At 58.0% G+C, this 27,819-nt stretch overlaps 1 protein-coding gene across 1 annotated transcript; it reads left to right on the top strand.

The window, feature by feature from the left end:
* FBL (fibrillarin rRNA 2'-O-methyltransferase) lies at window positions 1-27,750 on the top strand. The gene is made up of 9 exons (XM_090128101.1): window positions 1-117; window positions 1,801-1,872; window positions 3,722-3,877; window positions 8,438-8,532; window positions 12,552-12,722; window positions 16,192-16,324; window positions 21,769-21,881; window positions 23,994-24,139; window positions 27,699-27,750. Exons 1-9 carry the CDS (start codon window positions 108-110, stop codon window positions 27,718-27,720), a joined length of 918 nt encoding a protein of 305 aa, XP_089984227.1. The 5' UTR covers window positions 1-107; the 3' UTR covers window positions 27,721-27,750.
* The last annotated feature ends 69 nt before the right edge of the window (window positions 27,751-27,819 follow it).

Here is a 27,819-nt window from a genome sequence, read left to right as displayed (position 1 = left end):
AACGGGGAAGGACCAGAAGTTGGTTTAGGGTTCACTTCCGGAGTGTAGTTTCCGGTTCCGGAAGTCAGCGCGCGGCGTGCGAGGGAACAGCGTGAGGAGAGAGCAGGATGCGGCCCGGTGGGTACTGGGAGCTACTGGTGTATACTGGGAGCTACTGGTGGGACTGGGAGCGCTGGGAGCAACTGGGGGGGGAGCCCGGGGGGGCTGCTGGGGGACTGGGAGGGAATTGGGGGGGTTAATGGGGGGGGTTGGGGGCTTACTGGGGGGATACTGGGAGGCACTGGGGGGATACTGGGAGGGACTGGGAAGGACTGGGAGGAACTGGGTGGAACTGGAAGTGGTTATGGGGGATTGGGGGTTAACTGGGAGGGACTGGGAAGCGCTGGGAGGGAGTCGGGGGGTACTGGGATGGACTGGGGGGATGCTGGGATGGACTGGGGAGGTACTGGGAGGGACTGGGGAGGTACTGGGATGGACTGGGGAGGTACTGGGAGGGACTGGAGGGTACTGGGAGGGACTGGGAGAAAGCAGAGGGGGATTGGGGAGGCTGGAGAGTTACTGGGAGGGATTTGGAGGCTTACTGGGAGGATACTGGGAGGGAGTGGGGGGGTACTGGGAAGGACTGGGAGGAACTGGGTGGAACTGCAAGTGGTTATGGGGGACTGAAGGGATGCTGGGAGGGAGTGGGGGGTACTGGGAGGGACTGGGAGGATACTGGGAGGGACTGGGAGGATACTGGGAGGGACTGGGAGGATACTGGGAGGGACTGGGGTGTTGCTGAGGCGTTACTGGTGGTAACTGGGAGGAACTGGGAAGCGCTGGGAGGGAGTGGGGGCGTACTGGGAGGGACTGGGAGGTGGGTGAGGGGATACTGGGAAGGACTGGAGGGATACTGGTGGGGTTACTGGGAGGGACTGGGGACAACTGGGAGTTACTGGGAGAGACTGGGAGGACAGTGGTGGGGTTACTGGGAGGGACTGGGAGGGTACTGGTGGGGTTACTGGGAGGGACTGGGGAGGCAGGGGCGAACTGGGAGGAACTGGAAGATTCTTGGGGGGTTACTGGGAGGGACTGGGAAGGGTTGGGGGGGTACTGGGAGGATACTGGGGGTGGTTGGGGGTTACTGGGAGGGACTGGGAGGGAACTGGTGGGGTTACTGGGAAGGACTGGGAAGGGTGAGTGGGGGTTACTGGGAAGAACTGGGAGGGACTGGGGAGGGTTGGGGATTACTGGGAGGGACTGGGAAGCTACTGGTGGGGCTACTGGGAGGGACTGGGAAGGGTTGGGGGGGTTACTGGGAGGATACTGGGGGTGGTTGGGGGTTACTGGGAGGGACTGGGAAGCTACTGGTGGGGTTACTGGGAGGGACTGGGGCGGCTGGGGGGAACTGGGAGGGACTGGGAAGGGTTGGGGGGGGTTACTGGGAGGATACTGGGAAGGGTGGTTGGGGGTTACTGGGATGGAACTGGTGGGGTTACTGGGAGGGACTGGGGAGGGTTGGGGGTTACTGGGAGGGACTGGGAAGGGGTGGGGGGGTTACTGGGAGGATACTGGGGGTGGTTGGGGGTTACTGGGAGGGACTGGGAAGCTACTGGTGGGGTTACTGGGAGGGACTGGGGAGGCTGGGGGGAACTGGGAGGGACTGGAAGATTCTTGGGGGGTTACTGGGAGGAACTGGGGGACGATTGGGGGTAACTGGGAGGTTACTGGGGGATGATTGGGGCTTACTGGGAGGATACTGGTGGCTTACTGGGAGGATACTGGTGGCTTACTGGGAGGCCTTTTTCCCCCCCCCCCCAGGTTTCAGCCCCCGTGGGGGTCGTGGTGGTTTTGGGGAGCGGGGGGGTCGTGGTGGCTTCCGGGGGGGTCGAGGTGAGTGACAGCTTCCCAGTATTCCCAGTATTCCCAGTATTCCCAGTATGCTCAGACCGGAGCCAGGCCTGAGGCTCCCAGTAGCTCTGCAGCTTTTTCCCAGTTTGCCCAGTTGCTTTTTAGCTTTTTCCCACTTTGCCCAGTAGCTCCCAGCTCCTCACACCCCCACTGCCCTCCCCAGTGCTCCCAGTAAGCCCAGTTCCAGCTCCCAGTGCTCCCAGTAAGCCCAGTTCCAGCTCCCAGTGCTCCCAGTAAGCCCAGTTGCCCCCCAGTTCCTTGCAATAGTTTCTGCCCAGTTTCCTTCCCAGTACTCCCAGTAAGTCCAGTTCCCCCCCCATCTCCCCTCCCAGTGCCCCCCCATCTCCCCTCCCAGTGCTCCCAGTGCTCCCAGTTCCCCCCATCTCCCCTCCCAGTGCTCCCAGTTCCCCCCCATCTCCCCTCCCAGTAAGCCCAGTTCCCACCCATCTCCCCTCCCAGTGCTCCCAGTTCCCACCCAGCTCTGCTCCCAGTGCTCCCAGTTCCCCCCCATCTCCCCTCCCAGTGCTCCCAGTGCTCCCAGCCCCCCCCAGCTCCCCTCCCAGTGCTCCCAGTAAGCCCAGTTCCCCCCCAGCTCCCCTCCCAGTGCTCCCAGTAAGCCCAATTCCCCCCCAGCTCCCCTCCCAGTAAGCCCAGTTCCCTCCATCTTCCCTCCCAGTGCTCCCAGTTCCCCCCATCTTCCCTCCCAGTGCTCCCAGTGCTCCCAATTCCCCCCCAGCTCCCCTCCCAGTAAGCCCAGTCCCCCCCATCTCCCCTCCCAGTGCTCCCAGCCCCCCCCATCTCCCCTCCCAGTGCTCCCAGTGCTCCCAGTCCCCCCATCTCCCCTCCCAGTGCTCCCAGTCCCCCCCATCTCCCCTCCCAGTGCTCCCAGTGCTCCCAGTCCCCCCCCAGCTCCCCTCCCAGTGCTCCCAGCCCCCCCATCTCCCCTCCCAGCGCTCCCAGTCCCCCCCATCTCCCCTCCCAGTGCTCCCAGTAAGCCCAATTCCCCCCCAGCTCCCCTCCCAGTGCTCCCAGTGCTCCCAGTTCCCCCCATCTTCCCTCCCAGTGCTCCCAGTCCCCCCCCATCTCCCCTCCCAGTGCTCCCAATTCCCCCCCATCTCCCCTCCCAGTGCTCCCAGTGCTCCCAGTTCCCCCCATCTTCCCTCCCAGTGCTCCCAGTGCTCCCAATTCCCCCCCAGCTCCCCTCCCAGTAAGCCCAGTCCCCCCCATCTCCCCTCCCAGTGCTCCCAGTCCCCCCCATCTCCCCTCCCAGTGCTCCCAGTGCTCCCAGTTCCCCCCCATCTCCCCTCCCAGTGCTCCCAGCCCCCCCATCTCCCCTCCCAGTGCTCCCAGTGCTCCCAGTTCCCCCCCATCTCCCCTCCCAGTGCTCCCAGTCCCCCCCAGACTCCCCTCCCAATGCTCCCAGTGCTCCCAGTCCCCCCCAGGCTCCCCTCCCAGTGCTCCCAGTGCTCCCAGTGCTCCCAGTCCCCCCCCAGCTCCCCTCCCAGTGCTCCCAGTGCTCCCAGTTCCCCCCCATCTCCCCTCCCAGTGCTCCCAGTCCCCCCCAGACTCCCCTCCCAATGCTCCCAGTGCTCCCAGTCCCCCCCAGACTCCCCTCCCAATGCTCCCAGTGCTCCCAGTCCCCCCCAGGCTCCCCTCCCAGTGCTCCCAGTGCTCCCAGTGCTCCCAGTCCCCCCCCAGCTCCCCTCCCAGTGCTCCCAGCCCCCCCACCTCCTATCCCAGTGCTCCCAGTGCTCCCAGTTCCCCCCCATCTCCCCTCCCAGTGCTCCCAGTTCCCCCCATTCTCGCTGCCCACCCCGTTCTCCCCCCGCAGGCGGTGGCTTTAAGTCCCCTGGGGGCGGCGGCCGCGGCGGCTTTGGGGGCAGAGGAAGAGGAGGAGGCGGCCGGGGGGGTCGGGGGGGGCGAGGAGGCGGCCGAGGGGGCTTCAAAGGGGGCAAAAAAGTCACCGTGGAGCCCCATCGACATGAAGGTGAGGGGATGGGGGGGCGACTGGGGGGGCTGGGGGGCGACTGGGGGGGAGTGGGGGGGCTGGGGGGCAACTGGGAGGGATGGGGGGCAACTGGTGGGGAGCTGGTGGAGCTTGGGGGCAACTGGGAGAGGGATGGGGGGCAACTGGGGGGGAGTTGGTGGAGCTGGGGGGTAACTGGGGGGGATGGGGGGTAACTGGGGGGCAACTGGGGGGAGTTGGTGGAGCTGGGGGGTAACTGGGGGGATGGGGGGTAACTGGGGGGCGACGGGGATTATTGGTGGAGCTGGGGGGCAACTGGGGGGGGCAACTGGGGGGGCTGGGGGGCAGTTGGTGGAGCTGGGGGGGGCTGAGAGGCAACTGGGGGGGATGGGGGCAACTGGGAGGGGGCTGGGGGGCAACTGGGGGGGAGTTGGTGGAGCTGGGGGGCAACTGGGGGGGCTGGGGGGCAGTTGGTGGAGCTGGGGGGCAACTGGGGGGGCTGGGGGGTGACTGGGAGGGCTGGGGGGTAACTGGAAGGGGGCTGGGGGGCAACTGGGGGGCAGTTGGAGGGGCTGGGGGGCAACTAGGGGGGCTGAGGTGCAACTGGGGGGCAACTGGGGGGGAGTTGGTGGAGCTTGGGGGCAACTGGGGGGGCTGGGGGGCAATTGGGGGGCAGCTGGGGGGGAGTTGGTGGAGCTGGGGGGCAACTGGTGGGGCTGAGGGGCAACTGGGGGGGCTGGGGGGCAACTGGGAGGGGGCTGGGGGGCAATTGGGGGTCAGTTGGAGGGACTGGGGGGCAACTGGGGGGAATGGGGGCAATTGGGAGGGGGATGGGGGGCAACTGGGGGGGAGTTGGTGGAGCTGGGGGGCAACTGGGGGGGATGGGGGGCGACTGGGAGGGGGATGGGGGGCAACTGGGGGGGAGCTGGTGGAACTTGGGGCCAACTGGGGGGGATGGGGGCAACTGGGAGGGGGATGGGGGGTAATTGGGGGGCAGTTGGAGGGGCTGGGGGGCAACTGGGGGGGAGTTGGTGGAGCTTGGGGGCAACTGGGGGGGCTGGGGGGCAATTGGGGGGCAGCTGGGGGGAGTTGGTGGAGCTGGGGGCTGACTGGGGGGCAACTGGTGGGGCTGAGGGGCAACTGGGGGGGCTGGGGGGCAACTGGGAGGGGGCTGGGGGGCAATTGGGGGTCAGTTGGAGGGACTGGGGGGCAACTGGGGGGAATGGGGGCAACTGGGAGGGGGATGGGGGGCAACTGCGGGGGAGTTGGTGGAGCTGGGGGGTAACTGGGGGGGATGGGGGGCGACTGGGAGGGGGCTGAGGGGCAACTGGGGGGCAGTTGGTGGAACTTGGGGGCAACTGGGGGGGATGGGGGGCGACTGGGAGGGGGATGGGGGGCAACTGGGGGAGAATTGGTGGAGCTGGGGGGCAACTGGGGGGGATGGGGGCAACTGGGAGGGGGATGGGGGGTAATTGGGGGGCAGTTGGAGGGGCTGGGGGGCAACTGGGGGGGAGTTGGTGGAGCTTGGGGGCAACTGGGGGGCCTGGGGGGGAATTGGGGGTCAGCTGGGGGGGAGTTGGTGGAGCTGGGGAGCAACTGGCGGGGATGGGGGGCGACTGGGGGGCAACTGGTGGGGCTGAGGGGCAACTGGGGGAGCTGGCGGGCAACTGGGGGGGGCTGAGAGGCAACTGGGGGGCAGTTGGTGGAGCTGGGGGCAACTGGGGGGGCTGGGCGGCGACTGGGGGAGAATTGGTGGAGCTGGGGGGCAACTGGGGGGGATGGGGGGCAACTGGGAGGGGGCTTGGAGGCAACTGGGGGGCAGTTGGTGGAGCTGGGGGGCAACTGGGGGGGCTGGGGTGTGACTGGGAGGGCTGGGGGGCAACTGGGAGGGGGATGGGGGGCAACTGGGGGGCAGTTGGAGGGGCTGGGGGGCAACTGGGGGGGGCTGAGGTGCAACTGGGGGGCAACTGGGGGGGAGTTGGTGGAGCTTGGGGGCAACTGGGGGGGCAATTGGGGGGCAGCTGGGGGGGAGTTGGTGGAGCTGGGGGGCGACTGGGGGGCAACTGGTGGGGCTGAGGGGCAACTGGGGGGGCTGGGGGGCAACTGGGAGGGGGCTGGGGGGCAATTGGGGGTCAGTTGGAGGGACTGGGGGGCAACTGGGGGGAATGGGGGCAACTGGGAGGGGGCTGGGGGGCAACTGGGGGGGAGTTGGTGGAGCTGGGGGGCAACTGGGGGGGCTGGGGGGTGACTGGGAGGGCTGGGGGGCAACTGGGAGGGGGATGGGGGGCAACTGGGGGGCAACTGGGGGGGAGTTGGTGGAGCTGGGGGGCGACTGGCGGGGATGGGGGGCGACTGGGGGGCAACTGGGGTGGCTGAGGGGCAACTGGGGGGCAGTTGGAGGGGCTGGGGGCCAACTGGGGGGGGCTGAGGTGCGACTGGGGGGCAGTTGGTGGGGCTGGGGGCGACTGGGGGGCAATTGTGTGATCTATGGGGCAGTGAAGGGATCTATGGGGCAGGAAAGGGATCTGTGGGGCAAGGAAGGGATCTGTGCAGCAACTGTGTGATCTATGGGGCAACGATGGGATCTGTGGGGCAGCAGTGGGAACTGTGGGGCAGGAAAGGGACCGATGGGGCAACGATGGGATCTGTGGGGCAGGAAAGGGATCTATGGGGCAGGAAGGGGATCTATGGGGCAGCAAAGGGATCTATGGGGCAAGGAAGGGATCTATGGGGCAGCAAAGGGATCTATGGGGCAACGGTGGGATCTGTGGGGGAATTGTGTGATCTGTGGGGCAGCGAAGGGATCTATGGGGCAGGAAAGGGATGTATGGGGGCAGGAAAGGGACCTATGGGGCAACGGTGGGATCTATGGAGCAATGAAGGGATCTGTGGGGTAACTGTGTGATCTGTGGGGCAGTGAAGGGGTCTATGGGGCAACTGTGTGATCTGTGGGGCAGCAGTGGGATCTGTGGGGCAGGAAAGGAATCTATGGGACAGTTGTGTGATGTATGGGGCAGTAAAGGGACCTATGGGGCAGTGAAGGGATCTATGGGGCAACGGTGGGATCTATGGGGCAGTGGAGGGATCTGTGGGGCAATGATGAGATCTATGGGGCAAGAAAGGGATCTGTGGGGCAACTGTGTGATCTATGGGGCAGTGGAGGGATCTATGGGGCAGCAAAGGGATCTATGGGGCAACGATGGGATCTGTGGGGCAGGAAGGGGACCTATGGTGCAGCAAAGAGATCTATGGGGCAGGGAAGGGATCTATGGGGCAACGATGGGATCTATGGGGCAAGGAAGGGATCTGTGGGGCAGCAAAGGGATCTGTGGGGCAACGATGGGACCTATGGGGCAGCAAAGGGACCTATGGGGCAGCGGAGGGATCTATGGGGCAACGGTGGGATCTGTGGGGCAATTGTGTGATCTATGGGGCAGCGAAGGGATGTATGGGGGCAGGAAAGGGATCTATGGGGCAACAGTGGGATCTATGGGGCAATGAAGGGATCCGTGTGGCAACTGTGTGATCTATGGGGCAAGGAAGGGATCTATGGGGCAGGAAAGGGATCTATGGGGCAGCAGTGGGATCTGTGGGGCAACGGTGGGATCTATGGGGCAAGGAAGGGATCTGTGGGGCAGCAAAGGGATCTGTGGGGCAAGGAAGGGATCTGTGGGGCAGGAAAGGGATGTATGGGGGCAGGAAAGGGATCTATGGGGCAATGGTGGGATCTGTGGGGCAGGAAGGGGATCTGTGGGGCAGCGGAGGGATCTATGGGGCATCAAGGGGATCTACGGGGCAAGGAAGGGATCTATGGGGCAAGGAAAGGATCTGTGGGGCAGTGAAGTGATCTATGGGGCAGTGAAGGGATCTATGGGGTAATGAAGGGATCTTTGGGGCAGCAAGGGGATCTATGGGGCAAGGAAGGGATGTATGGGGGCGGGAAAGGGATCTATGGGGCAATGGTGGGATCTGTGGGGCAGGAAGGGGATCTGTGGGGCAGCAGAGGGATCTATGGGGCATCAAGGGGATCTATGGGGCAAGGAAGGGATCTATGGGGCAAGGAAGGGATCTGTGGGGCAGGAAAGGGATGTATGGGGGCAGGAAAGGGATCTATGGGGCAATGGTGGGATCTGTGGGGCAGGAAGGGGATCTGTGGGGCAGGAAAGGGTTCTGTGGGGCAGCGGAGGGATCTGTGGGGCAATGAAGGGATCTGTGGGGCAACTGTGATCTATGGGGCAGTAAAGGGATCTGTGGGGCAACGGTGGGATCTGTGGGGCAATGATGAGATCTATAGGGCAACTGTGGGATCTGTGGGGCAACTGTGGGATCTATAGGGCAACGGTGGGATCTATGGGGCAAAGAAGGGATCTGTGGGGCAAGGAAGGGATCTGTGGGGCAACTGTGATCTATAGGGCAACGGTGGGATCTATGGGGCAAGGAAGGGATGTATGGGGGCAGGAAAGGGATCTATGGGGCATCAAGGGGATCTATGGGGCAACAATGGGATCTATGGGGCAGGAAAGGGATCTGTGGGGCAGCCGTGGGTCCCACCCCATAGATTTGCCCCAAATCCCCTCGCAGGGGTCTTCATCTGCCGCGGGAAGGAGGACGCTTTGGTCACCCGCAATCTGGTGCCGGGGGAGTCGGTGTACGGAGAGAAAAGGATCTCAGTGGAGGTGGGGCGAAATGTGGGGCTGGGGGGGGGAATTTTAGGGTGGGGGGGTCATTTTTTAGGATGTGGGGGGGGATTTTTGGGGTGGTGGGGGGATTTTTGGGGTCGGAGTGACAGCAATTTGTCCCCAAATTTGGTGACACCAAAGTGGTGCATGGGGAGGAATGGGGAAATGAGGCTCAGTGCAGATGGGGCGAAATATGGGGCTTGGGGGGGATTTTTAGGGTTGGGGGGTCATTTTTTGGGGGGGGGTCATTTTTTAGGATGTGGGGGGGGGAATTTTGGGGTGGGGGGGGGATTTTTAGGGTCCCATTGGCAGCAATTTGTCCCCAAATTTGGTGACACCAAAGCGGTGCATGGGAAGAAATGGGGGTCAGTGGAGGTGGGGTGAAATATGGGGAGGGGGGGGTTATTTTTAGGGTGGGGGAGTCATTTTTTTGTATGGGGGGCTTTTTTTAGGATGTGGGGTGGGGAATTTTTGGGGTGGGGGGGGATTTTTGGGGTCTGAGTGGCAGCAATTTGTCCCCAAATTTGGTGACACCAAAGCGGTGCATGGGGAGGAAAGGAGCTCAATGGAGGTGGGGCGAAATATGGGGCTGGGGGGGGGATTTTTAGGGTGGGGGTGTCATTTTTTTGGGGGGGGGTCATTTTTTAGGATGTGGGGGGGGATCTTTGGGGTGGGGGGGGGATTTTGGGGTCTGAGTGACAGCAATTTGTCCCCAAATTTGGTGACACCAAAGCGCTGCGTGGGGTGGAAAGGAGCTCAGTGCAGATGGGGCAAAATATGGGGCTGGGGGGGGATTTTTAGGGTGGGGGGGTCATTTTTTGGGGGGGGGGGGATTATTTAGGATGTGGGGTGGGGGATTTTTGGGGTGGGGGGGGGATTTTTGGGGTCTGAGTGACAGCAATTTGTCCCCAAATTTGGTGACACCAAAGCAGTGGATAGGGAGGAAAGGAGCTCAATGGAGGTGGGGCGAAATATGGGGCTGGGGGGGGGGATTTTTAGGGTGGGGGGGTCATTTTTTGGGGGGGGGGATTATTTAGGATGTGGGGTGGGGGATTTTTGGGGTGGGGGGGGGATTTTTGGGGTCGGAGTGGCAGCAATTTGTCCCCAAATTTGGTGACAGCAAAGCGGTGCCTGGGGAGAAATGGGGCTCAGTGCAGATGGGGCAAAATATGGGGCTGGGGGGGATTTTTAGGGTGGGGGGGTCATTTTTTTTGGGGGGGGTCACTTTTTAGGATGTGGGGGGGGGATTTTTGGGGTGGGGGGGGGATTTTTGGGGTTGGAGTGGCAGCAATTTGTCCCCAAATTTGGTGACACCAAAGCGGTGCATGGGGAGAAATGGGGCTCAGTGCAGATGGGGCAAAATATGGGGCTGGGGGGGGATTTTTAGGGTGGGGGGGTCATTTTTTTGTATGGGGGTCATTTTTTAGGATGTGGGGGGGGGATTTTTGGGATGGGGGGGGGATTTTTGGGGTCTGAGTGGCAGCAATTTGTCCCCAAATTTGGTGACACCAAAGCGGTGCATGGGGAGGAAAGGAGCTCAATGGAGGTGGGGCGAAATATGGGGCTGGGGGGGGGGGATTTTTAGGGTGGGGGGCTCCTTTTTTCGTATGGGGGGCTTTTTTTAGGATGTGGGGGGGGATTTTTGGGGCGGGGGGGGGATTTTTGGGGTCGGAGTGGCAGCAATTTGTCCCCAAATTTGGTGACACCAAAGCGCTGCGTGGGGAGGAAAGGAGCTCAGTGCAGATGGGGCGAAATATGGGGCTGGGGGGGGGATTTTTAGGGTGGGGGGGTCATTTTTTTGTATGGGGGTCATTTTTTAGGATGTGGGGGGGGGATTTTTGGGGTGGGGGGGGGATTTTTGGGGTCTGAGTGGCAGCAATTTGTCCCCAAATTTGGTGACACCAAAGTGGTGCATGGGGAGGAATGGGGAAATGGGGCTCAGTGGAGGTGGGGCGAAATATGGGGCTGGGGGGGGGGGGGGGGATTTTTTTGGGGGGGGTCCTATTTTTAGGGGGGGGTCATTTTTTAGGATGTGGGGGGGGGATTTTTGGGGTGGGGGGGGGATTTTTGGGGTCGGAGTGGCAGCAATTTGTCCCCAAATTTGGTGACACCAAAGCGCTGCGTGGGGAGGAAAGGAGCTCAGTGCAGATGGGGCAAAATATGGGGCTGGGGGGGGGGAATTTTTTTGGGGGGGTGTCATTTTTTTGTATGGGGGTCATTTTTTAGGATGTGGGGGGGGGATTTTTGGGATGGGGGGGGGATTTTTGGGGTCGGAGTGGCAGCAATTTGTCCCCAAATTTGGTGACAGCAAAGCGGTGCATGGGGAGGAAAAGGAGCTCAGTGCAGATGGGGCAAAATATGGGGCTGGGGGGGGGGATTTTTAGGATGGGGGGGTCATTTTTTAGGATGAGGGAATAATTGAGGATGTGGGGGGGGGATTTTTGGGGTGGGGGGGGGATTTTTGGGGTCTGAGTGGCAGCAATTTGTCCCCAAATTTGGTGACACCAAAGCGGTGCATGGGGAGGAAAGGAGCTCAATGGAGGTGGGGCGAAATATGGGGCTGGGGGGGGGGGGATTTTTAGGGTGGGGGGCTCCTTTTTTTGTATGGGGGGCTTTTTTTAGGATGTGGGGGGGGATCTTTGGGGGGGGGGGGGGATTTTTGGGGTCGGAGTGGCAGCAATTTGTCCCCAAATTTGGTGACACCAAAGCGCTGCGTGGGGTGGAAAGGAGCTCAGTGCAGATGGGGCAAAATATGGGGCTGGGGGGGGATTTTTAGGGTGGGGGGGTCATTTTTTTTGGGGGGGGGGGCATTTTTTAGGATGTGGGGGGGGGATTTTTGGGGTGGGGGGGGGATTTTTGGGGTTGGAGTGGCAGCAATTTGTCCCCAAATTTGGTGACACCAAAGCGGTGCATGGGGAGAAATGGGGCTCAATGGAGGTGGGGCGAAATATGGGGCTGGGGGGGGGGGGATTTTTAGGGTGGGGGGGTCCTTTTTTTTGGGGGGGGGATTATTGAGGATGTGGGGTGGGGGATTTTTGGGGTGGGGTGGGGATTTTTGGGGTCGGAGTGGCAGCAATTTGTCCCCAAATTTGGTGACACCAAAGCGGTGCATGGGGAGAAATGGGGCTCAGTGCAGATGGGGCAAAATATGAGGCTGGGGGGGGAATTTTAGGGTGGGGGGGTCATTTTTTTGGGGGGGGGGATTATTTAGGATGTGGGGGGGGGATTTTTGGGGTGGGGTGGGGATTTTTGGGGTCTGAGTGGCAGCAATTTGTCCCCAAATTTGGTGACACCAAAGCGGTGCCTGGGGAGGAATGGGGCTCAGTGCAGATGGGGCAAAATATGGGGCTGGGGGGGGAATTTTAGGGTGGGGGGGTCATTTTTTGGGGGGGGGGGATTATTTAGGATGTGGGGGGGGGATTTTTGGGGTGGGGGGGGGATTTTTGGGGTTGGAGTGGCAGCAATTTGTCCCCAAATTTGGTGACAGCAAAGCGGTGCATGGGGAGAAAATGGGGCTCAGTGTAGATGGGGCGAAATATGGGGCTGGGGGGGGATTTTTAGGGTGGGGGGGTCATTTTTTAGGATGAGGGAATAATTTAGGATGTGGGGGGGGGATTTTTGGGGTGGGGGGGGGATTTTTGGGGTCGGAGTGGCAGCAATTTGTCCCCAAATTTGGTGACACCAAAGCGGTGCATGGGGAGAAATGGGGCTCAGTGCAGATGGGGCAAAATATGAGGCTGGGGGGGGAATTTTAGGGTGGGGGGGTCATTTTTTTGGGGGGGGGGATTATTTAGGATGTGGGGGGGGGATTTTTGGGGTGGGGTGGGGATTTTTGGGGTCTGAGTGGCAGCAATTTGTCCCCAAATTTGGTGACACCAAAGCGGTGCATAGGGGTGGAAAGGAGCGAAATATGGGACCCGGGGGGGGGGGGGGGGGGGATTTTTTAGGATGGGGGGGGGGGATTTTTGGGGTGGGGGTGACATCGGGATCCGTGTGACATCATTTCTGTCCCCAAGGACGGTGACAGCAAGGTGGAATATCGGGCCTGGAACCCATTCAGGTCCAAATTGGCCGCTGCCATTTTGGGAGGAATCGATCAGATCCACATCCGACCCGGGGCGAAGGTTCTGTATTTGGGGGCGGCTTCGGGGACGACGGTGTCACACGTGTCTGACATCGTGGGAACGGTGAGGGGGGATGGGGGGGGGCCGGGGGGGTCTGGGGGGGTTGGGGGAGGGGGTTGGGGGGGGAGTTGGGGACATTTTGGGGGGGTTTGTTGGGGTTTGGGGACGTTTTTGGGGGCGGTTTGGGGACATTTTGGGGAGGCTTGCGGGGAGTTTGGGGACGTTTTGGGGACAGTTTGGGGACATTTTTGGGATGTTTTGGGGGGGTTGGGGACATTTAGGGGGCTCTGGGGGGGTTGGGGTGGGGTGGGGGGGTTGGGGGAGGGGGTTGGGGGGGAGTTGGGGACATTTTGGGGGGGGTTTGTTGGGGTTTGGGGACGTTTTTGGGGGCGGTTTGGGGACGTTTTGGGGAGGCTTGCGGGGAGTTTGGGGACGTTTTGGGGACAGTTTGGGGACATTTTTGGGATGTTTTGGGGGGGTTGGGGACATTTAGGGGGCTCTGGGGGGGTTGGGGTGGGGTGGGGGGGTTGGGGGAGGGGGTTGGGGGGGAGTTGGGGACATTTTGGGGGGGTTTGTTGGGGTTTGGGGACGTTTTTGGGGGCGGTTTGGGGACGTTTTGGAGGCGGTTTGGGGGCGATTTGAGGACATTTTGGGGATGTTTTGGGGGGGGGGAGTTTGGGGACATTTTGGGGGGGTTTAGGGGGGTTGGGGACATTTGGGGGGGTTGGGGGGGGCTTGGGGGGATTGGGGGAGGGGGTTGGGGGGGGAGTTGGGGACATTTTGGGGGGGTTTGTTGGGGTTTGGGGACGTTTTTGGGGAGGGGTTTGGGGTCGTTTTGGGGGCGGTTTGCGGATATTTGGGGGGAGTTTGGGGACATTTGGGGGGGGTTGGCGACATTTTGGGGGAATTTAGGGGGGGTTGGGGACATTTGTGGGGGTTTGGGGGGGGGAGGGGGTTGGGGGGGGAGTTGGGGACATTTTGGGGGGGTTTGTTGGGGTTTGGGGACGTTTTTGGGGGCGGTTTGGGGACGGTTTGGGGACATTTTGGGGATGTTTTGGGGGGGTTGGGGACATTTAGGGGGGTCTGGGGGGGTTGGGGTGGGGTGGGGGGGTTGGGGGAGGGGGTTGGGGGGGAGTTGGGGACATTTTGGGGGGGGTTTGTTGGGGTTTGGGGACGTTTTTGGGGGCGGTTTGGGGAGGTTTTGGGGACGTTTGGGGGGAGTTTGGGGACATTTGGGGGGGTTGGGGACATTTTGGGGGAATTTAGGGGGGGTTGGGGGAGTTGGGGACATTTTGGGGGGGTTTCAGGGGGGGAGGGGGTTGGGGTTGGGGGAATTGGGGACATTTGGGGGGGGTTTGTTGGGGTTTGGGGGTCTTTGGGGACAGTTTTGGGGACGTTTGGGGGGGAGTTTGGGGACATTTTGGGGACCTTTTGGGGGGTTGGGGACATTTGGGGGGGCTTGGGGGGGGTTGGGGACATTTTTTGGGGGGGTTGGGGACATTTGGGGGGGTTTGGGGACCTTTTAGGGAGGGTTTGGGGGAGGTTGGGGGTATTTGGGTCTCCAATCCACGTTCCCAACCTTGGGGTCACCACAAATGTCCCCAATCTTGGGATCACCACGGATGTCCCCAACCTTGGGGTCACCAAAGATGTCACCACAGATGTCCCCATAGTTCTCCAGTCCACGTCCCCAACCTTGGAGTCACCACAAATGTCCCCAACCTTGGGGTCACCAAAGATGTCCCCACAAATGTCCCCAACCTCAGGGTCACCACAGATGTTCCCAGCCTTGGGGACCCCCAAAATGTCCCCAACTTTGGGGTCACCAAAGATGTCACCACAGATGTCCCCATAGTTCTCCAATCCACGTCCCCAACCTTGGGATCACCACGGATGTCCCCAATCTTGGGATCACCACGGATGTCCCCAACCTTGGGGTCACCAAAGATGTCCCCACAATGTCCCCATAGTTCTCCAATCCACGTCCCCAACCTTGGGGTCACCACAAATGTCCCCAATCTTGGGATCACCATGGATGTTCCCAACCTTGGGGTCACCACAAATGTCCCCAACCTTGGGATCACCAAAGATGTCCCCAACCTTGGGGTCACCAAAGATGTCACCACAGATGTCCCCATAGTTCTCCAATCCACGTCCCCAACCTTGGGGTCACCACAAATGTCCCCAACCTTGGGATCACCACAGATGTCCCCAACCTTGGGGTCACCAAAGATGTCCCCACAAATGTCCCCAACCTTGGGGTCACCACAGATGTCCCCAACCTTTGGGTCACCACAATTGTCCCCATGGGTCTCCAATCCATGTCCCCAACCTTGGGGTCAACGCAGATGTCCCCAACCTTGGGATCACCATGGATGTCCCCACAAATGTCCCCAACCTTGGGGTCACCAAAGATGTCCCCACAAATGTCCCCAACCTTGAGGTCACCAAAGATGACCCCACAATGTCCCCATAGTTCTCCAATCCACGTCCCCAACCTTGGGTTCACCACAAATGTCCCCAACCTTGGGATCACCACGGATGTCCCCAACCTTGGGGTCACTAAAGATGTCACCATAGATGTCCCCAACTTTGGGGTCACCACAGATGTCCCCATAGTTCTCCAATCCATGTCCCCAACCTTGGGTTCACCACAAATGTCCCCAACCTTGGGATCACCACGGATGTTCCCAACCTTGGGGTCACCAAAGATGTCCCCACAAATGTCCCCAACCTTGGGGTCACCAAAGATGTCCCCAGAGATGTCCCCAACTTTGGGGTCACCACAGATGTCCCCATAGTTCTCCAATCCACGTCCCCAACCTTGGGTTCACCACAAATGTCCCCAATCTTGGGATCACCACGGATGTCCCCAACCTTGGGGTCACTAAAGATGTCACCATAGATGTCCCCAACTTTGGGGTCAACACAAATGTCCCCATAGTTCTCCAATCCACGTCCCCAACCTTGGGGTCACCACAAATGTCCCCAACCTTGGGATCACCACGGATGTCCCCAACCTTGGGGTCACCAAAGATGTCCCCAGAGATGTCCCCAACTTTGGGGTCACTAAAGATGTCACCATAGATGTCCCCAACTTTGGGGTCACCACAGATGTCCCCATAGTTCTCCAATCCACGTCCCCAACCTTGGGGTCACCACAAATGTCCCCAATCTTGGGATCACCACGGATATCCCCAACCTTGGGGTCACTAAAGATGTCACCACAGATGTCCCCAACCTTGGGGTCACCAAAGATGTCCCCACAAATGTCCCCAAACTTGGGGTCACCAAAGATATCACCACAGATGTCCCCAACTTTGGGGTCACCACAGATGTCCCCATAGTTCTCCAATCCACGTCCCCAACCTTGGGTTCACCACAAATGTCCCCAATCTTGGGATCACCACAGATATCCCCAACCTTGGGGACCCCCCCCCAAGACGTCCCCAACTTTGGAGACCCCCCTCACCCCCCCAAAATGTCCCCAACGGTGTCGGGGTGGAGGTGACAGCCGTGTCCCCATGGCCAGGAGGGTTTGGTGTACGCCGTGGAGTTCTCACACCGTTCGGGTCGGGATCTGATCAACGTGGCCAAGAAGAGGACCAACGTCATCCCGGTCATCGAGGACGCAAGGCACCCCCATAAATATCGCATGCTGATAGGTGAGGGAAGTTTTTGGGGTCAAAAAGATGAGTTTTGGGGTCAAAAAGATGAGTTTTGGGGTCTGGGTGACGTTTTACGGGAGTTTTTTGGGGGTATTTTGGGGTTTGGGGGCCGTCGGTTGCGTTGTGTTGGAGGGTGTGGAGATCTTTGGGGTTTTTTGGGTTCTTTGAGTATTTTGGGGTCTTTGGGGGCAATTTTGGGGTCAAAAAGATGAGTTTTGGGGTCAAAAAGATGAGTTTTGGGGTCTGGGTGATGTTTTACGGGAGTTTTTTGGGGGTATTTTGGGGTCTGGGGGCCGTCGGTTGCGTTGCGTTGGAGATTCTGGAGATCTTTGGGGTTTTGGGGGTTCTTTAAGTATTTTGGGGTCTTTGGGGGCAATTTTGGGGTCAAAAAGATGAGTTTCGGGGTCAAAAAGATGAGTTTTGGGGTCTGGGTGATGTTTTATGGGAGTTTTTTGGGGGTATTTTGGGATCTGGGGGCTGTGAGTTGCGTTGCGTTGGAGGTTCTGGAGATCTTTGGTAATCTTTGGGGTTTTTTGGGTTCTTTGAGTATTTTGGGGTCTTTGGGGGCAATTTTGGGGTCAAAAAGATGAGTTTTGGGGTCAAAAAGATGAGTTTTGGGGTCTGGGTGATGTTTTATGGGAGTTTTTTGGGGGTATTTTGGGGTCTGGGGGCCGTCGGTTGCGTTGCGTTGGAGGTTCTGGAGATCTTTGGGAATCTTTGGGGTTTTTTGGGGTTCTTTGAGTATTTTGGGGTCTTTGGGGGCAATTTTGGGGTCAAAAAGATGAGTTTTGGGGTCAAAAAGATGAGTTTTGGGGTCTGGGTGATGTTTTATGGGAGTTTTTTGGGGGTATTTTGGGGTCTGGGGGCCGTCGGTTGCGTTGCGTTGGAGGTTCTGGAGATCTTTGGGAATCTTTGGGGTTTTTTGGGGTTCTTTGAGTATTTTGGGGTCTTTGGGGGCAATTTTGGGGTCAAAAAGATGAGTTTTGGGGTCAAAAAGATGAGTTTTGGGGTCTGGGTGATGTTTTATGGGAGTTTTCTGGGGGTATTTTGGGGTCTGGGGGCCGTGAGTTGCGTTGCGTTGGAGGTTGTGGAGATCGTTGGGGTTTTTGGGGTTCTTTGAGTATTTTGGGGTCTTTGGGGGCAATTTTGGGGTCAAAAAGATGAGTTTTGGGGTCAAAAAGATGAGTTTTGGGGTCTGGGTGATGTTTTACGGGAGTTTTTTGGGGGTATTTTGGGGTCTGGGGGCCGTCGGTTGCGTTGCGTTGGAGGTTGTGGAGATCTTTGGGGTTTTTGGGGTTCTTTGAGTATTTTGGGGTCTTTGGGGGCAATTTTGGGGTCAAAAAGATGAGTTTTGGGGTCAAAAAGATGAGTTTTGGGGTCTGGGTGATGTTTTATGGGAGTTTTTTGGGGTTATTTTGGGGTCTGGGGGCTGTGAGTTGCGTTGCGTTGGAGGTTGTGGAGATCTTTGGGGTTTTTGGGGTTCTTTGAGTATTTTGGGGTCTTTGGGGGCAATTTTGGGGTCAAAAAGATGAGTTTTGGGGTCTGGGTGATGTTTTACGGGAGTTTTTTGGGGGTATTTTGGGGTCTGGGGGCCGTCAGTTGCGTTGCGTTGGAGATTCTGGAGATCTTTGGGGTTTTGGGGGTTCTTTAAGTATTTTGGGGTCTTTGGGGGCAATTTTGGGATCAAAAAGATGAGTTTTGGGGTCAAAAAGATGAGTTTTGGGGTCTGGGTGATGTTTTATGGGAGTTTTTTGGGGGTATTTTGGGGTCTGGGGGCTGTGAGTTGCGTTGCGTTGGAGGTTCTGGAGATCTTTGGTAATCTTTGGGGTTTTTTGGGTTCTTTGAGTATTTTGGGGTCTTTGGGGGCAATTTTGGGATCAAAAAGATGAGTTTTGGGGTCAAAAAGATGAGTTTTGGGGTCTGGGTGATGTTTTATGGGAGTTTTTTGGGGGTATTTTGGGGTCTGGTGGCCGTCGGTTGCGTTGCGTTGGAGGTTGTGGAGATCTTTGGGGTTTTTGGGGTTCTTTGAGTATTTTGGGGTCTTTGGGGGCAATTTTAGGATCAAAAAGATGAATTTTGGGGTCTAGGGAGGATCTGGGTGACATTTTTGGGGTTTATTTGGGGGTGATATTTTGGGATTTGGGGTTTTTTGGGGGGATATTTTGGGGTCTGGGGGCCGTGAGTTGCGTTGCGTTGGAGGTTGTGGAGATCTTTGGGGTTTTTGGGGTTCTTTGAGTATTTTGGGGTCTTTGGGGGCAATTTTGGGATCAAAAAGATGAATTTTGGGGTCTAGGGAGGGTAGGGTTGATGTTTTGGGGGTTTTTATGGGGTTGATATTTTGGGATTTGGGGTTTTTTGGGGGGATATTTTGGGGTCTGGGGGTCGTCGGTTGCGTTGCGTTGGAGGTTGTGGAGATCTTTGGGAATCTTTGGGTTTTTGGGTTCTTTGAGTATTTTGGGGTCTTTGGGGGCAATTTTGGGGTCAAAAAGATGAGTTTTGGGGTCAAAAAGATGAGTTTTGGGGTCTGGGTGATGTTTTACGGGAGTTTTTTGGGGGTATTTTGGGGTCTGGGGGCTGTGAGTTGCGTTGCGTTGGAGGTTCTGGAGATCTTTGGTAATCTTTGGGGTTTTTTGGGTTCTTTGAGTATTTTGGGGTCTTTGGGGGCAATTTTGGGATCAAAAAGATGAATTTTGGGGTCTAGGGAGGATCTGGGTGACATTTTTGGGGTTTTTTTGGGGGTGATATTTTGGGATTTGGTTTTTTTGGGGGTATTTTGGGGTCTGGGGGCTGTGAGTTGCGTTGCATTGGAGGTTGTGGAGATCTTTGGGAATCTTTGGGGTTTTTTGGGTTCTTTGAGTATTTTGGGGTCTTTGGGGGCAATTTTGGGATCAAAAAGATGAATTTTGGGGTCTAGGGAGGATCTGGGTGACATTTTTGGGGTTTATTTGGGGGTGATATTTTGGGATTTGGGGTTTTTTGGGGGGATATTATGGGGTCTGGGGGTCGTCGGTTGCGTTGCGTTGGAGGTTGTGGAGATCTTTGGGGTTCTTTGGGGTTTTTGGGTTCTTTGAGTATTTTGGGGTCTTTGGGGGCAATTTTGGGGTCAAAAAGATGAGTTTTGGGGTCAAAAAGATGAGTTTTGGGGTCTGGGTGATGTTTTATGGGAGTTTTTTGGGGGTATTTTGGGGTCTGGGGGCTGTGAGTTGCGTTGCGTTGGAGGTTGTGGAGATCTTTGGGGTTTTTGGGGTTCTTTGAGTATTTTGGGGTCTTTGGGGGCAATTTTGGGATCAAAAAGATGAGTTTTGGGGTCAAAAAGATGAGTTTTGGGGTCTGGGTGACGTTTTACGGGAGTTTTTTGGGGGTATTTTGGGGTCTGGGGGCTGTGAGTTGCGTTGGAGGTTGTGGAGATCTTTGGTAATCTTTGGGGTTTTTTGGGTTCTTTGAGTATTTTGGGGTCTTCGGGGGCAATTTTGGGATCAAAAAGATGAGTTTTAGGGTCAAAAAGATGAGTTTTGGGGTCTGGGTGACGTTTTACGGGAGTTTTTTGGGGGTATTTTGGGGTCTGGGGGCTGTGAGTTGCGTTGCGTTGGAGGTTCTGGAGATCTTTGGTAATCTTTGGGGTTTTTTGGGTTCTTTGAGTATTTGGGGGTCTTTGGGGGCAATTTTGGGGTCAAAAAGATGAGTTTTGGGGTCAAAAAGATGAGTTTTGGGGTCTGGGTGACGTTTTACGGGAATTTTTTGGGGGTATTTTGGGGTCTGGGGGCTGTCAGTTGCGTTGCGTTGGAGGTTCTGGAGATCTTTGGGAATCTTTGGGTTTTTTGGGGTTCTTTGAGTATTTTGGGGTCTTTGGGGGCAATTTTGGGATCAAAAAGATGAATTTTGGGGTCTAGGGAGGGTCTGGGTGATGTTTTTGGGGTTTTTCTGGGGGTGATATTTGGGGATTTGGGGTTTTTGGGGGTATTTTGGGGTCTGGGGGCTGTGAGTTGCGTTGCGTTGGAGGTTGTGGAGATCTTTGGGGTTTTTGGGGTTCTTTGAGTATTTTGGGGTCTTTGGGGGCAATTTTGGGGTCAAAAAGATGAGTTTTGGGGTCAAAAAGATGAGTTTTGGGGTCTGGGTGATGTTTTACGGGAGTTTTTTGGGGGTATTTTGGGGTTTGGGGGCCATTGGTTGCGTTGTGTTGGAGGTTGTGGAGATCTTTGGGGTTTTTGAGGTTCTTTGAGTATTTTGGGGTCTTTGGGGGCAATTTTGGGGTCATAAGATGAGTTTTGGGGTCAAAAAGATGAGTTTTGGGGTCTGGGTGATGTTTTACGGGAGTTTTTTGGGGGTATTTTGGGGTCTGGGGGCCGTCGGTTGCGTTGCGTTGGAGGTTGTGGAGATCTTCAGGGTTCTTTGGGGTTTTTTGAGTATTTTGGGGTCTTTGGGGGCAATTTTGGGGTCATAAGATGAGTTTTTTTGGGGATTTTACGGGGGTGATATTTTGGGATTTGGGTTTTTTGGGGGTATTTTGGGGTCTGGGGGCCGTGAGTTGCTTTGCGTTGGAGGTTGTGGAGATCTTTGGGAATCTTTGGGGTTTTTTGGGTTCTTTGAATATTTTGGGATCACAAAGATGAATTTTGGGGTCTAGTTAGGGTCAAGGTGACATTTTTGGGGGATATTTTGGGATTTGGGGTTTTTTGGGGGGTATTTTGGGGTCTGGGTGCCATCGTTTGCGTTGCGTTGGAGGTTCTGGAGATCTTTGGGGTTTTTGAGGTTCTTTGGGTTCTTTGAGTATTTTGGGGTGCTGGGGGGCAATTTTGGGGTCAAAAAGATGAATTTTGGGGTCTGAGGAGGGTCTGGGTGACATTTTTTAGGGGATATTTTGGGATTTGGGGTTTTTTGGGGGGATATTTTGGGGTCTGGGTGCCATCAGTTGTGTTGTGTTGGAGGTTATGGAGATCTTTGTGGATTTTGGGGTTCTTTGAGTATTTTGGGGTCTTGGAGACGGTATTTGGGGTCAGAAAGGCCAATTTTGGGGTTGGAAAGGCCATTTTTTGGGTCTGGATGACACATTTTGGGATTTTGGGGGGGAATATTTTGGGATCTGGAGGCGCTCAGTTGCGTTGTGTTGGAGATTCTGGAGATCTTTGGGGATTTTGGGGTTCTTTGAGTATTTTGGGGTCTTGGAGACGGTTTTTGGGGTCAGAGGGGCCGATTTAGGGGTCAGAAATGCCAATTTTGGGATCTGGGTGACAAATTCTGGGATTTGGGGAGAGATTTGGGATTTTGGGATCTGGAGGCGCTCAGTTGAGTTACGTTGAAGATTCTGGAGATCTTTGGGGATTTTGGGGTTCTTTGAGTATTTTGGGGTCGGAAAGGCAGATTTTGGGGTCCTAGAGGAGCTTTTTGGGGTCAGAAGGGCCGATTTTGGGGTCAGAAAGGCGGATTTTGGGGTCTGTCCCCAGGGATGGTGGATGTCATCTTCGCCGACGTGGCCCAGCCCGACCAATCCCGCATCGTTGCCCTCAATGCCCATAATTTCCTCCGCAACGGCGGCCACTTCGTTATCTCCATTAAGGTAACGAGCTTTAACGAGCGCTCTTGTCTCCACCAATTAACCCACCGCCCCATTAATTACCCCTCCCAACAATTATTCCCCCTCCTCCCCCCAATAATCCTCCCCGTTAATTTACGCTCCCCATCAATCCTCCCCCCGTTAATCCCCAGCTATCAATTACTATTAATTATCCCTCTCCTCTCCCCCAATTAATTTCCCTTCCCCCCCCAATTAACTTCCTCCTCCTCCCAATTATAACCTCTCCAATTAATTGTCCCCCCCTCCAATCAATTCTCCCCCCATAAACCCCCAGCCATCACCTTTCACCCCTCCCAACTCACTTTTACCCCTTCCCAATTAATTTCAGCCCCCCCCCAATTAATTCCCCCCCCTAATTAACTCTTGCCCCCCCCATTCTCTCCCCCCCCCATCTCTCCCCCATAAATTCTTCTCCCCCCATTTCTCCCTTATAAACCCCCAACCATCACCTTTCCCTCCTCCCAACTCACTTTCACCCCTTCCCAATTAACTTCAGCCCCCCCCCAATTAATTCCCCCCCCTAATTAACTCCTGCCCCCCCCCATTCTCTCCCCCCCCCATCTCTCCCCCATCTCATCTCTCCCCCCATTTCTCCCCCCATAAACCCCAACCATCACCTTTCACCCCTCCCAACTCACTTTCACCCCTTCCCAATTAACTTCAGCCCCCCCCCAATTAATTCCCCCCCCCAATTAACTCCTGCCCCCCCCCCATTAAGTCCATCCCCCCCCATATGTGCCCCATCAATTCTTCTCCCCCCACTTCTCCCTTATAAACCCCCAGCCATCACCTTTCCCTCCTCCCAACTCACTTTCACCCCTTCCCAATTAACTTCAGCCCCCCCCAATTAATTCCCCCCCCTAATTAACTCCTGCCCCCCCCATTCTCTCCCCCCCCATCTCTCCCCCATCAATTCTTCTCCTCCCATCTCTCCCCCCATAAACCCCAACCATCACCTTTCCCTCCTCCCAATTCACTTTCACCCCTTCCCAATTAACTTCAGCCCCCCCCAATTAATTCCCCCCCCTAATTAACTCCTGCCCCCCCCATTCTCTCCCCCCCCATCTCTCCCCCATCAATTCTTCTCCTCCCATCTCTCCCCCCATAAACCCCAACCATCACCTTTCCCTCCTCCCAATTCACTTTCACCCCTTCCCAATTAACTTCAGCCCCCCCCCCAATTAATTCCCCCCTCCTAATTAACTCCTGTCCCCCCCCCATTAATTCATACTCCCCCCCAATTCTCCCCCATCAATTCTTCTCCCCCCACTTCTCCCTTATAAACCCCCAGCCATCACCTTTCCCTCCTCCCAACTCACTTTTACCCCTTCCCAATTAACTTCAGCCCCCCCCCAATTAATTCCCCCCCCCAATTAACTCCTGCCCCCCCCCTCCATTAAGTCCATCTCCCCCCCCCATCTGTCCCCCATCAATTCTTCTCCCCCCATTTCTCCCTTATAAGCCCCCAGCCATCACCTTTCACCCCTCCCAACTCACTTTTACCCCTTCCCAATTAACTTCAGCCCCCCCCCAATTAATTCCCCCCCCCAATTAACTCCTGCCCCCCCCCTCCATTAAGTCCATCTCCCCCCCCCCATCTGTCCCCCATCAATTCTTCTCCCCCCATTTCTCCCTTATAAGCCCCCAGCCATCACCTTTCACCCCTCCCAACTCACTTTTACCCCTTCCCAATTAACTTCAGCCCCCCCCAATTAATTCCCCCCCCTAATTAACTCCTGCCCCTCCCCAATTAAGTCCATCTTCCCCCCCCATCTGTCCCCCATCAATTCTTCTACCCCCATCTCTCCCCCCATAAACCCCAACCATCACCTTTCCCTCCTCCCAACTCACTTTTACCCCTTCCCAATTAACTTCAGCCCCCCCCCAATTAATTCCCCCCCCTAATTAACTCCTGCCCCCCCAATTCTCCCCCCCCCATCTCTCCCCCATCATTCTCCCCATTCTCATCTCTCCCCCCATAAACCCCAACCATCACCTTTCCCTCCTCCCAACTCACTTTCACCCCTTCCCAATTAACTTCAGCTCCCCCCCAATTAATTCCCCCCCCCCTAATTAACTCCTACCCCCCCCCAGGCCAACTGCATCGATTCCACGGCGGCTCCCGAGGCGGTTTTTGCGGCGGAGGTGAGGAAGATGCAGCAGGAGAACATGAAGCCCCAGGAGCAGCTGACGTTGGAGCCCTACGAGAGGGACCACGCCGTGGTTGTGGGGGTCTACAGGTGGGGGGGGGAACTGGGAGCAAACTGGGAGGCACTGGGAGGGACTGGGAGCAAACTGGGAGGGACTGGGGGGGACTGGGAGCAAAATGGGAGGGACTGGGAGCAAACTGGGAGGGACTGGGAGGGACTGGGAGCGAACTGGGAGGGACTGGGAGCAAACTGGGGCATACTGGGATATACTGGGAGGGAATTGAGATGTACTGGGAGGGTCTGGGAGCGAACTGGGAGGGACTGGGAGGGACTGGGAGCAAACTGGAATATACTGGGAGGGACTGGGGGGGACTGGGAGCAAACTGGGAGGGACTGGGAGCAAACTGGGACATACTGGGAAGGACTGGGAGGGACTGGGAGTGAACTAGGACATACTGGGAGGGACTGGGAGCAAACTGGGAGGGACTGGGAGGGTCTGGGAGGGACTGGGGGGGACTGGGAGGAACTGGGAGCAAGCTGGGAGGAACTGGGAGCAAACTGGGAGGCACTGGGAGGGTCTGGGAAGGACTGGGAGGGACTGGGGGGACTGGGAGGAACTCGGAGCAAACTGGGAGGAACTGGGAGGGTCTGGGAAGGAATGGGAGGAACTGGGAGCAAACTGGGAGGGACTGGGAGCAAACTGGGAGGAACAGGGAGGGACTGGGAGCAAACTGGGAGGGACTGGGAGGTTCTGGGAAGGACTGGGAGGGACTGGGGGGGACTGGGAGCAAACTGGGACATACTGGGAGGGACTGGGAGCAAACTGGGAGGCACTGGGAGGGTCTGGGAAGGACTGGGGGGGACTGGGTGGAACTGGGAGCAAACTGGGAGGAACTGGGAGGGACTGGGAGTGAACTAGGACATACTGGGAGGGTCTGGGAGCAAACTGGGAGGCACTGGGAGGGTCTGGGAGCAAACTGGGACATACTGGGAGGGACTGGGAGCAAAATGGGAGGGACTGGGAGGGTCTGGGAAGGACTGGTGGGGACTGGGAGCAAACTGGGACATACTGGGAGGGATTGGGAGCAAACTGGGAGGGTCTGGGAGCAAACTGGGAGAGATTGGGACATACTGGGAACAAACTGGGAGGGACTGGGATATACTGGGAGGGACTGGGGGGGACTGGGAGGGTCTAGGAGCAAACTGGGAGGGACAGGGATATACTGCGAGGGACTGGGGGGGACTGGGAGCAAACTGGGAGGAACTGGGAGGGTCTGGGAGCGAACTGGGAGGGATTGGGAGCAAACTGGGACATACTGGGAGGGACTGGGAGCAAACTGGGAGGGACTGGGAGCAAACTGTGAGGGTCTGTGAGGGACTGGGAGGGACTGGGGGGGACTGGGAGCGAACTGGGAGGAACTGGGTTATACTGGGAGGGACTGGGAGCAAACTGGGAGGGTCTGGGAGCAAACTGGTAGGCACTGGGAGTGAACTGGGACATACTGGGAGCAAACTGGGAGGAACTGGGAGGGACTGGGAGCAAACTGGGAGGCACTGGGAGCAAACTGGGAGGAACTGGGGGGACTGGGAGCAAACTGGGAGGGACTGGGAGGAACTGGGAACGAACTGGGGGCAAACTGGGAGGGACTGGGACATACTGGGGGCAAACTGGGAGGGACTGGGACATACTGGGAACAAACTGGGAAGGACTGGGAGGGACTGGGAGTAAACTGGGAGGGACTGGGAGCAAACTGGGAGGAACTGGGAGCAAACGGAGGGACTGGGAGGGACTGGGAGCAAACTGGGAGGCACTTGGAATGGACTGGGACATACTGGGAGCAAACTGGGAGGAACTGGGAGGATCTGGGAGCAAACTGGGACATACTGGGAGGGATTGGGAGCAAACTGGGATATACTGGGGGCAAACTGGGACGTACTGGGAGGGACTGAGAGTGAACTGGGAGGGACTGGGAGCAAACTGGGACATAATGGGAAGGATTGGGAACAATGGGGGGCAGTGGGGGGGTTGACAGTGGGGGGGCAATGGGGGGTGATGACAGGGGGGGACAATAGGGGGCAATGGGGGTGAGGGGACAATGGGGGGGTGACAATGGGGCAGCAATGGGGGGGTGGTGACAGAGAGGGGGGACAATAGGGGTTAATGGGGGGGTGACAGTTGGGGGGGCATTGGGGGGGAGGGGACAATGGGGGGGAGGTGACAATGGGGGGCAATGGGGGGAGGGGACAATGGGGGGGTGACAGTGGGGGGGCATTGGGGGGTGACAGAGAGGGGGGACAATAGGGGTTAATGGGGGGGTGACAGGTGGGGGTGGTGACAATGGGGGGGTAATAGGGGGGTGATGACGGGGTGACAATAGGGGGTAATGGGGGGCTGACAGTGGGGGGGGCAGTGGGGGGGTGGGGACAATGGGGGGGAGGGGACAATGGGGGGGTGGTGACAGTGGGGGGGCAATGGGGGGGTGATGACAGACGGGGGGACAATAGGGGTTAATGCGGGGGTGACAGTGGGGGGGTGACAGTGGGGGGGAGGGGACAATGGGGGGACAATTGGGGGGAGGGGACAATGGGGTGACAGTGGAGGGGCAATGGGGGGTGATGACAGGGGGGGACAATAGGGGGCAATGGGGGGGAGGGGACAATGGGGGGGTGACAATGGGGGGGCAATGGGGGGGTGGTGACAGAGAGGGGGGACAATAGGGGTTAATGGGGGGGTGACAGTTGGGGGGGCATTGGGGGGGAGGGGACAATGGGGGGGTGGGGACAGTGGGGAGGTGACAATGAGGGGGTGGGGACAATGGGGGGGTGACAGTGCGGGGGCAATGGGGGGTGATGACAGATGGGGGGGACAATAGGGGGCAATGGGGGGGTGACAGTGGGGGGGGCATTGGGGGCGAGGGGACAATGGGGTGGTAGTGACTATGGGGGGGGCAATGGGGGGGTGGTGACAGAGAGGGGGGACAATAGGGGTTAATGGGGTGACAGTGGGGGGAGCAGTGGGAGGGAGGGGACAATGGGGGGGAGGTGACAATGGGGGGGCAATTGGGGGGAGGGGACAATGGGGGGTGATGACAGGGGGGGACAATAGCGGGCAATGGGGGGGTGACAATAGGGGGGCAATGGGGGGATGATGACAGTGGGGGGACAATAGGGGTTAATGGGGGGGTGACAGTGGGGGGGCAGTGGGGGGGGAGGGGACAATGGGGGGGTGACAGTGGGGGGGCAATGGGGGTGATGACAGATGGGGGGACAATAGGGGGCAATGGGGGGTGACAATGGGGGGGAGGGGACAATGGGGTGGTGACAAGGGGGGGCAATGGGGGGGAGGGGACAATTGGGGGGTGGTGGCAGAGAGGGGGGCAATAGGGGGCAATGGGGGGGGTGACAATGGGGGGGGTGACAATGGGGGGGTGACAGTGGGGGGGAAATGGGGGATGATGACAGAGGGGGGGACAATAGGGGGCAATGGGGGGGTGACAATGGGGGGCAGGGGACAATGGGGTGGTGACAATGGGGGGCAATGGGGGGGAGGGGACAATGGGGGGGGTGGTGGCAGAGAGGGGGGCAATGGGGGGGTGACAGTGGGGGGGGTGACAATGGGGGTGTGACAGTGTCCCCTCTCTGTCCCCAGGCCGCCTCCCAAGCAGAAGTGACGACTCTTCGTGTGTTCCCCCCCCCCCCCCATCCCTCCCCATTTTGGGGTGAATTCTTGCAGATTTGGGTCCTTTTTGTGCCGTTTTTTAATTAAAACC

This window comes from Phasianus colchicus, chromosome 32 (assembly GCF_987193195.1).
Source record: "Phasianus colchicus chromosome 32, bPhaCol1.hap1.1, whole genome shotgun sequence".
Classification (NCBI taxonomy): Eukaryota; Metazoa; Chordata; class Aves; order Galliformes; family Phasianidae; genus Phasianus; species Phasianus colchicus.
The sequence above is the reverse complement of the archived record's forward strand: the minus strand, read 5'-3'. Positions and strand labels throughout refer to the sequence as shown.